Source organism: Sapajus apella, unplaced genomic scaffold, assembly GCF_009761245.1.
Source record: "Sapajus apella isolate SASKATOON/1434 unplaced genomic scaffold, GSC_monkey_1.0 scaffold30, whole genome shotgun sequence".
Classification (NCBI taxonomy): Eukaryota; Metazoa; Chordata; class Mammalia; order Primates; family Cebidae; genus Sapajus; species Sapajus apella.
The window spans coordinates 18,106,934-18,116,633 of NW_022436970.1; the positions used below are offsets into that span (position 1 = coordinate 18,106,934).

Sequence of the window (9,700 nt, forward strand, 5' to 3'; positions counted from 1 at the left end):
GAAGAAAGATTGTGTCGGAGAGGCCATTTCTTAAATCGTCAGGTTAATATTTTCTGATTCTATTTCAGATATTATCTGTTCATTTTCTCTCAAACTTTATGGATTATATGCATGGAAATACAAAAAAAGCATTGACACTATTCTGCAGGATACAATTTTCATAAAAATGTTTAAGGAATGAACCTTAAACCCGATGATGTTCCACAAAACATTATTCTGACACAAGATGATCATTCGATGTTTTGCGCAAGACTAACAAAGCACATTACTTTTATGAAAGGCTGTTAACTTGGGGTTAGAAGATCAAGGGACGTTTTTCTGTCTCTTTTCTCCTATTTCCAGGAGTACACAGGTTTGTAGTCACAAATCACTTGAGAATTGTTTGGCATAGTTATATTAAATACAATCATTCAAGTAGTCCCAGTCATGTGTTTAGATTAGATCCAAGTGCATACTCAAGGATATTAAGAGTAATTTTTCTAGACCACAAACCTGATCACATCACCCTGAGGTTTAAACCTCAGCAGCTGGCCCATGATCAATGCATTCAACACACATGCTGACCCATTAAGAACATCTTGCTTCCAAGGCCCTATCCCCTCACAGGCATCCCAAGCTCAGACCACTTCAAACACGTCTTGCATTCTAAGAAAGTATGCTCTTTCAGACTTTCATGGATTTTCTTACTTTCTTGAATATCTACATACCCACTGTTACCTCCTCTTTACACAGGAAAGACTTGCTTTAAAGAAGGCTCGTTTCTAAATCTGTCTTGAAAGACCAGAACCGTATCTCACTCACCTCCTTTCTCAGCACTTAGCATAGTACTTGTCATTGAAAATTTCCATATAAAAAGTCTTTTTGAGTGAATTATAAATGAGCTTATCTTCATAAATGTTTTTACAGCTCTCTAAAGAATCAGGGAAACCTTTATATGGCTGGCAACTCTAGAGAGCACCACATGAATGCATTTGCTAATGTTCTTTCATTCTTCCTTTGATATGTCCAAAACAGTCCAAAATTCTGGCATCTCATACTTACATTCAGCCAGGATACTCCAGAATGGCCATAAAGTTTGTTGAAATATCAGCATATCTGTATCCTGCTTAGTACGCAGCTGTTGCCTGAAGCCCCGCTACTTGGCCCTTTTCATGCACTACCCCCTCTAGACACTTGAAAGTTAAGGTTCAGCACAGCCAGGCCTGCTCTCTATATGGTCAGCAACCATGCTGAATGGTGGCTGTCCACACCACACTGCTTCTTGAATATACATTGAACATCATCCATGATGATCTAAAAAGTAAGCTCTTCAATGCATGGTTTTCAAAAATTTATGTAATATTGAGATATGTGGTAATTTGTAAATTGGAGATTTACAGAATAAAATGTGACTCTGATGCTCTCCAGGTACAAAATTAAAGATCAACAGATTAAAGGTCAATTTATTTTTAAAATGAATTGTTTTATGGATAATTTTTAATGTCTGAAAAACATTTCTGACTCATACACGGAAAATTGACATTTATAGCTCATGCAAGAAAAATATTTTATCCATCACTAACATATATCAAAAAGGTCAACAAATATAGTAACCACAATAATGACAGATTTGAGGGACTTTCAGTGACTTTTTTTTTTTAATTTGAAAGTGCCCAAAGAAATAATTATGTCTTATGCTTAAAGTATTAGCCTTATAACAAAAAGGCAAATTCTGAAGGACTTGGACCCATTTACATATTAGTACTAAATATATCACTTGCATACACTATCATCCTATAGCATGTATCTACCTGTTTACTTAACAATCACCATTATGACAAGTTTTATAAGGAAATAAATTATTTCAGATTATAGGATAGCTATTTTAGGTGTGAATAATGTATGGCTAGGGAATGACAGAGCAATGAGGACAGTCCTTAGCTACTTGACTTAGAGCTCTGTCATCTGTGAACACGCTCTCGCCAATTTCCCCTACTAAGAAATAATGGCCATCTAATATGAATTCACTTATCCAAAATTTCGCTCTTATCATTACATAAGTTCTGTGAATTAGTGAACCTCTAACACTTTTTGAGACAGAATCTCTCTCTGTCGCCAGGCTGGAGTGCAGTGGCACAATCTCTGCTCACTGCAACCTCTGCCTCCCGGGTTCATGTGATTCTCCTGCCTCAGCCTCCTGAGTAGCTGGGACTAAAGGCACGCGCCACCACCCCCAGGTAATTTTTGTATTTTTTAGTAGAGATGGGGTTTCACCATGTTGGCCAAGATGGTTTCGATCTCTTGGCCTTGTGATCCACCCGCCTTGACCTCCCAAAGTGCTGGGATTACAGGTGTGAGCCACTGCATCGGCTGTGAAATAACTTTTTAAAACTAAGTTTGCCACATAATCCTTGTGGTCAATTAAAAAATGAGTGATTATGGCACACAGAAACCATTTGAAAATATTTAGGTCTAACTCTCTCAACTTCAATTTGCTTCACCTTCAAGAATTTTCTTCACAGCTACATTTCCTTTTAATATTTCTGTAAGTTACATTTGATCTAACACAGGTTAGTTCATGAGAGACCTCAACCACTTTGAGAATCTTCAGATGCACTGCAAACTATGGGCACTTGAACCTGGATTGTACACATATGTAGAGAATATTTCTTCCATTCTGAGGGAATTTTTAGATCACGTGACATTCATAAAGGGATCCTCTTTCATGACCAAGACCTCACCTGCATTCTTCATCTCCGTCATACCTCTGGAAATCTGACCAATTACGTCTCCCTCTTTCTCTTCCATTTTCAATTTACTGATCTCTACAGAATATTCATTTTAGAATTAAATATGTGCAATCTGCCCCTTTAAAAGAGGAAAAAACACCCACCTCCACCATGCCAATGGAAGTGCTCATCAGTTACTAACGAACTCTTAATTGCTCCATGTAACAGATGAATTTCTGTTTTTCACTTATTTTTATTGCTGCAGCTGGCACTTTGACTGCTCCCTGCTTCTCAAGCCCTCGTGCACTCTGGCTGCTATGGTATCCTACACCTGACTCTCCTGCCTAACTCTCTGGCTTCTCCTACTCAGTCCATTACCTTTTCCCCATACACTGCCCATCTCTTACACGTTATTTCCCAGAAATCTATTCTACATCTTATTTTCTCCCATTTGAGACCAGGACACCAGGTTGCCACAGGCATTCCAATGGAATGATACTACAATATAAGGATGCCTGGGGCTCTGTCTAAGGCCAATTAAATCAGAATTCCTGGGGAAAGGGCCAGGCATTTGCATTTTTTTTTGAAGAGTTGAAAAACAGTGCTCCAAATACTGTCTTTGGATAATTTTATTCATACTAACAACCTCAACACCAATCTCTATGACCTATACATATACATTTTCAGACCACATCTATCTCTCCACTCAGCTAGAGCTACATATATCTAATCTTTAATATGGAACATCTCCATAAACACAAACTAAACACATTATTTTTCCTTTAAAACAATTTTTTCCATCTACATTTCTTTTCTGTGATGGCAATTCCGTCTAACAAGTCATCAAGCGACAAACATTAGAACAGTCCTGGGATACCCTATTCTCTGACTCCCTGATCCAGCCACTCGTGATCCAGTTTATTAAATACCTCTCAGTTCTTTCACTTACTCCATCACTGATGCCGCTTCTTTAGTGTAAGTATTTACTATGACTTACTTAGACTTTTGCAATTCTTTCTTAGTTTATCTTCTTTTCCTTCAGTTACGTCTTCATCAAAATCACACATTATTCTTCTACTTAAATTACTTCAATGACACCTCATTGTCTATAGCATAATGTCTAAGATTTCACCCAGCAGGCACAGAAGGAATACCAGCTACCCCTTTGTCTGAGATTGCCTCCGTCTTCAGCCTCCCGCTCTCCTTTCCTCAGATTCTGCAGAAGCCCTAGGATACTCCATGCAGGTCTCCAACCATAGTATATCTGAACTTTCGCACATGCTACGCCATGCAGAGAATGATGCCTTCCTGGGTGTTCTTCAAAAGTGAAGGTGAGCATATCTTCTTCCCTGTATTCTCTTTGGCTTCCCTGTTCCAACTACTTTGTGCTAATCCTGGGGCCCTTTAGATTGTTGAGGGAAATGGGCATTGTCCCCAGAGCATACTGGCAAGTCCTGTGAGGCGAGTAGCAAGTTCCTTTTCTATCAGTCATACAAGGAATTTGCACTTCCAGACCTTAGGTTTCCTAGTTATCCTTTTAATGGCATAGCTTATTTATTGTTTTACCTTCTTACAGTGTGATTTATCTTTGCTGAAAATCCAACTTCAAGTACAAAGGGGGTGGGGGAAGATCTATGGCCCAATAATTACCAAAAATAATCATTGCTAAATAGAAATTCATAAAATTAGGTAAACAGAAAGCCTGCTGCTTCTTTGAAAAATCTATCAAATAAATGTGTCCCTGATTTGTATGTAGTAGAAAGTGCATATATCTTTTTCATTAAGATAGTTTTGCCTATGCATGCATGTGTGTGTGTGTGTAGAAGGGGGGTAGGTGCTTCCAAGTTTTAGCCCATTAGGTACTAACAGTTAAAATACTGAAAACTCCCATCACCAGATGATATGCTTTCACATTTTAAAAATCTGTAGTTAAGGGAGAGGTGTTGGCCTGGCGCCATGGTTCACGTCTGTAATCCCAGCACTTTCGGAGGCCAAGACGGGTGGATCACTTGAGGTCAGGAGTTCCAGACCAGCCTGGCTAACACAGCAAAACCCCATTTCTACCAAAAATACAAAAATTAGCTGTGGTGTGCACCTGCAATCCCAGCTACTTGGGAGGCTGAGGCAGGAGAATTGCTGGAACTCAGGAGGCAGAGGTTGCAGTGAGCCGAAATCATGCCACTGCACTCCAGCCTGGGTGACAGAAAGTGACTCTGTCTCAAAAAAATAAAATAAAAGAGAGAGGTGTTTACAAGGTCAGTGTAAATGGGAAACGTTCAAAGAGACGTCTCTTTTCAACGCCATTTATCTTTCATGTTGGAAAAAAGTCATGAAAGAAAGTCTCATAATTTACAATCCTGACCTTCACTTTATAATGAGATGTCACTTTTTAACACAAATAAGGTAACTATCCTTCAGACTGCTGTTTAGAAAATGTAATTATAGATTCATCTTTGACATTAATATGATTTTTGTACTTTATAATATTAAAGAAAAAGTAACATACAGGTTATTCTAGTAATTGTGGAACTAAAAATTTTACTGGTTTCTCAAACCGTTATACATTAGGTAATACTGTGCCAACCATGCATCCATTCTACTGCATTAGAACTCTACATCAATTAAATCAACTGCAAAATAAACTCTTAAGTTGTTCATTTGTTTTTATTTCACAGACTTTGCCTGTTCATAACTCATTACTAAAATTTCAATAATTAGCCTGATTCCAAATTTTACAGTTATTTGACTCACTCAGAGATATTTTTGCGCATGATCTCCAAATCAATTTTGTAATGTCTATATGCATATTCTTCATCCAAAGCATAGAGATGGCCAGGTTTTGGCTTAGTGTTCTCTTAACTCTGGCACTCTCTCCGCTTACCTTCTATGATGTAGATGCATTCTCGGTCCGGGGGGTACTTGCTGGGATAGTTGGGAGAGGTAAAGATACCTCCCTCTGCATGCTTTGTCCAGGTTCCACACTGCATTGACTTCTGTGTTTCTGAGGTGGTTTGCTTTTCTGTTAAATACAAGAAAAATATTTTAAAAAGAACCGTCATCCAATTTTCTATAATACTAAAAATAGAGAGGACATTCTTATAATATCCATTAGTAGATTAACTTTTAAATGTTGTTTTAGCCAAACCAATCAATTACACACATTATAACAGGTTCAGATATTCTGGAATATTAAATGTAGGAGGAAAATAGGAAAACACAATATAATTCGAGGTCTTCCAATAGTATTTTTCTAAGTAGACACACCTGTTCCTTTCTTGGTTGCCCCAGACAAATGGAGGATGATTAAACTTGCTACAACTGAAACAGAAAAGAAAAATTAGAGATAAAATACACAGAAATGATCAAATTCCATAAAAACATAACACAATTTCGAGATAAAATACTATCAAAGCAGATTAATTGTATCATTGTTAACTGTTAGAAGTTGATTCAGAACTTGCATAAACTGATTTGAAATGTACAAATCAGGAAACCTTGGGACTCCCTTAAAAAGTAACACAAGTTAAGAAGGGATGAGACCCAAATTTCTAAGGCAAAAACATCCTTCACTCTAAAAGCAACATGACAATTTACTCTTGTCACACACATTACAGTGGGACTTCAGGAGTCCCACTGTACCTAAACTACCCTTAGGGAATGGCTCTGCTAGCATCTCTGAAGGAAGAGAGTGGCCAGAAGGCAAAAAGGAGGAAAAGAAGAAGCAAAGGATGAGAAAGCCTCCATGACTGTTCCTGACACACTGCAGTGTGGCTGTATTTTAGAAAATAAATACTTAGACAAATCCTACAGGCTGTGGGGGAGGGGAGCAAGCAAGAAGCAGATTAATGGGGATTGTGGGCATTAAGCAGCATTATTAGACTGTTGCCTACAAAAATGTTCTGAACCTCCAAGTAACACTGTCCTCAGTCCTCAGAACTTTCTAAGCTGTGAAATTAATCTCTCCTAACCTTAACTTTGATTTAATACCAAATCAATCTATAGAGATAGGCTATTAATTTGAGAGAGGTGATTTCCAAAAGCATTATACCGAGTCAGGTTTCCAGTGTCAAAGAGACTCTGATCTGTAACTTAACAGTAAAGCTGCAGTGCCATTATAATCTAAACTTGATTTACTTCCACATTCTTCATCTAATCAACATTTTTACAAAATGAAGAACTAGCAAAATATTAAGTATTCTAGTCTTCATAATTTGATTTTTCTTCCATTTTATTTTTCTTATTCGTTTTGTTGTCCAATAACATAAAAGGTCTGCTTTCATACTGTCACTTAAAATGAAATGGAGGGGAGAGCATAATTCACAAATATTTCCTCAATTAAAGCTCACCATAGAGGCTTATACATTTATACTTAAACATTATTCTAAGAAAGGTACCTAAGTGTTAATATTAATAATTAAAAAATTATCAACTGTGTATTACTTTATGCTCTAGGCAGGTCATTTGCATTTTATATTAAGCCACTGGCTGCTGTGGTTACCGTGTTTCCAAGGGAAAAAAAAATCAATTTAATTTGCCATGATTTTGCTCACACCCAGAACACAAAGGTACACATCCTTCACGATCAGGATGTATTTGTTTACTCCGCTCTTCCTGATTTGCTGAAATCGCATTATGGACCAGGTACTGTGTTTAACTCATCAGCAAAGCCCTCTCTTAACTGCGTGGCCCGCGATCCACACTCTCATCTTTGCTTAGTAATGTCAAATTTCCACCGCACAGTTTCTTATGCTGCCTTTTACTCGATGACTCGTCATACTATTTTCCTCTCATTCCTTCCCACCTCGACACTGCCCGCGTTACCACACACCCAGAAAGCGACGCTAGCGGTATCCTGGGCGGAAGAGGGTGGACGCTGACCCTCGCCCTTCCCTCTGCGCTGGCTTCAGGTACATCTCCCGCTACCTCCAGGACTGCGTGCGACCAGGGATCCCCGAGCTCCGGGAGCCCAGGGAAGAGGAAGATTCCTCTACCCTCACTAGGTATCCCCGCTCCCTCCCGCTTTCCACCTGCGCCCTCGCCAAGGCCAGTCTCTGCCGCACGCACGTGTCCATCCCCAAACTGCGCGCTATTCTCAGCCCCCGGGGGGTTCCTGCGCACGGAGAGCCCGTTCACCCTGGCAGGTTCTGGGACTGGGCGACGGCTGACCGCGCGCCGCCCCCACGCCAGGGTCCACGATGCTGCAATACAGAAAGTTTACGTCGGCCCCGACCCGCGCGGGACTGCGGGGTCCGCTGGAGCGCGGCGCAGAGGCTTCTCCTGCGCGTTCGGCCGCGGGAAAGGGGCGGGCAGGAGGGCTGGCTCCGGAGCTCACGGGCGCGGCGGGCAGGGTACTCACTGTGAAGCACGCTGCGCCCATGGATCATGTCTGTGCGTTACACCAGAGGCTCCGGGCTCCACTAATTCCATTTAGAGACGGGAAGACTTCCAGTGGCGGGGGGAGGACGGGTCGAGAGGTGTTAAAGACGCCAAGCGAGAGCGAAATACAAGGGGGCCAAGGGGGAGACCGAGAGGAAGGGGGAGCTCCGAGCCCACGCTGCAGCCAGATCCGGATGAGTCCGTCCTCCGCCCCGGGCGGGCTCTCGCTCTCCCTGGCCCTCAGCGCCGCGCAGCCAGCAGCATCCCCACCGTGACGCTCGCATCACACCCGGGCGCCGGCAGCCACCATCCGCGCCGCCGCCGCCAGGACCCTCCTCCCGGGCATCGTCGCTGCCGCGGGGTCGGGAGGACACGGCGCGCGGGAGGACACGGCGCGCGGGAGGCGGCGGGCGCGGGGCGAGCCCCGGGACGCCCCAAGCCGGGGCCGGGGCCAGGCAGAGGGCGCAGCGAGTGGGGGGCCAGTCCAGACCGACGGCAGCGACGGAGCGGGCGGCGGCGGCGGGGAGGGCTCAGTCCCCAGTCTCAGACGCGCCGCGCAGCAGGTCGGAGCAGCCTCCCCGGGAGGACGTCCAGCGGCAGCGCTCCTCGCTCCAGCCCTTGGGGATCTTCCGCTGAGGCATTGAAGGCAGGAGGAAGGGGTCCGTCATCGGCTCGCCGGGCTGCGCGCCACCTCTGCGATCTTGCGGAAAGAGGAGCGGGCGGGTGGGCGTCTGGGAGGCGGGCTGGAGGGCGGCGCAGGGGAGCCCGGGTGGCCGGGCGGGGGGGGGCGGGGAAGGGAAGGAGGAGGAAGGAGCCGGAAGACAGCAGAGTTACCAAGTGGGCCCCTTAGTCAAGGCTCGGGGCTCCGAGACCCTCCCCCCGGCCCGGAGCCCGGGTGGGATCGGCGTCCCGGGGCTGGTGCGCGGCGGAATGGGGCCGCGGTGGCGGCGGCAAGGACATCCCCGCCGCGCGGGCCTGGGGGAGGGGCGGAAAGGGGGTGAGGACCCGGCTGGGACTGGCGGCTCGGCTCGCCGGGGCGCTGGAGGAGGATGCAGCCGCAAATCCCGAGCCGGATCCTAGAGCCGGACGAAAGGCGTGTAAGCGGGAGGGGCCATCGTGTGAAAATCCCTTGTGGGGTTTGGTGTTTCACTTTTTAAAGGTTAGACTTTGCGGGCTCTCTGACTCCCACCCCTCGTTTTCCATCGCGTAAAGGAACCGGGCGCCCCCTCGCCCTGTCTCCCCGGGGCGAACGCTTCGCCGCAGATTCTGCTCTCAGCGTGGGAGACAAGGCAGGGGCGCGCCCCAGGAAAAGGCGGCAGTAAAAGTTTCGCTGTGGAACACCGGGCCCAGTGCCAAGTTCCCCCCACCAAATTGCTCCCGCAAAGATGCCGGCTTCTTGCAGTGGACCCCCCTCCCCACCTGGAGTTGTAATTGACTCCCAACCTCGAGATGTTTAAAACCACCCCACGACACACACGGTGACCCCTCCCCCCCACCCCACGCCACTTCCTCTGCAGGCCCGCGCGGCGCGTTAAAGTCTGGGAGACACGAGTTGCGGGGAAACAGCATCGGAAGAGCCCAGGCTTGTAACATGCTAATCAATAAATACAAAATAA

General features: G+C 44.7%; 1 protein-coding gene across 8 annotated transcripts in view; it reads right to left on the reverse strand.

Moving 5' to 3' along the window:
• The window catches only part of NETO1 (neuropilin and tolloid like 1), a 118,718-nt gene extending 109,906 nt beyond the window's left edge, over positions 1 to 8,812 (reverse strand). For 2 of the 8 annotated variants that reach the window (XR_004273614.1, XM_032293733.1), the window contains exons 1-3: positions 8,065 to 8,812; positions 5,973 to 6,026; positions 5,590 to 5,727 (exon numbers count right to left, since the gene is read on the reverse strand). Coding sequence is in view for 7 of the 8 variants with exons in the window: in XM_032293733.1 (XP_032149624.1) it covers positions 5,590 to 5,727; positions 5,973 to 6,026; positions 8,065 to 8,092 (220 nt within the window). In the remaining variant the exon portion in view is untranslated. Of the gene's footprint in view, positions 1 to 5,589; positions 5,728 to 5,972; positions 6,027 to 6,278; positions 6,311 to 6,356; positions 6,657 to 7,772; positions 7,941 to 8,064 lie in introns of those variants that run through there. The other 6 variants (XM_032293734.1, XM_032293732.1, XM_032293736.1 and 3 more) reach the window with 5 other exon arrangements.
• Positions 8,813 to 9,700: the final 888 nt, after the last annotated feature.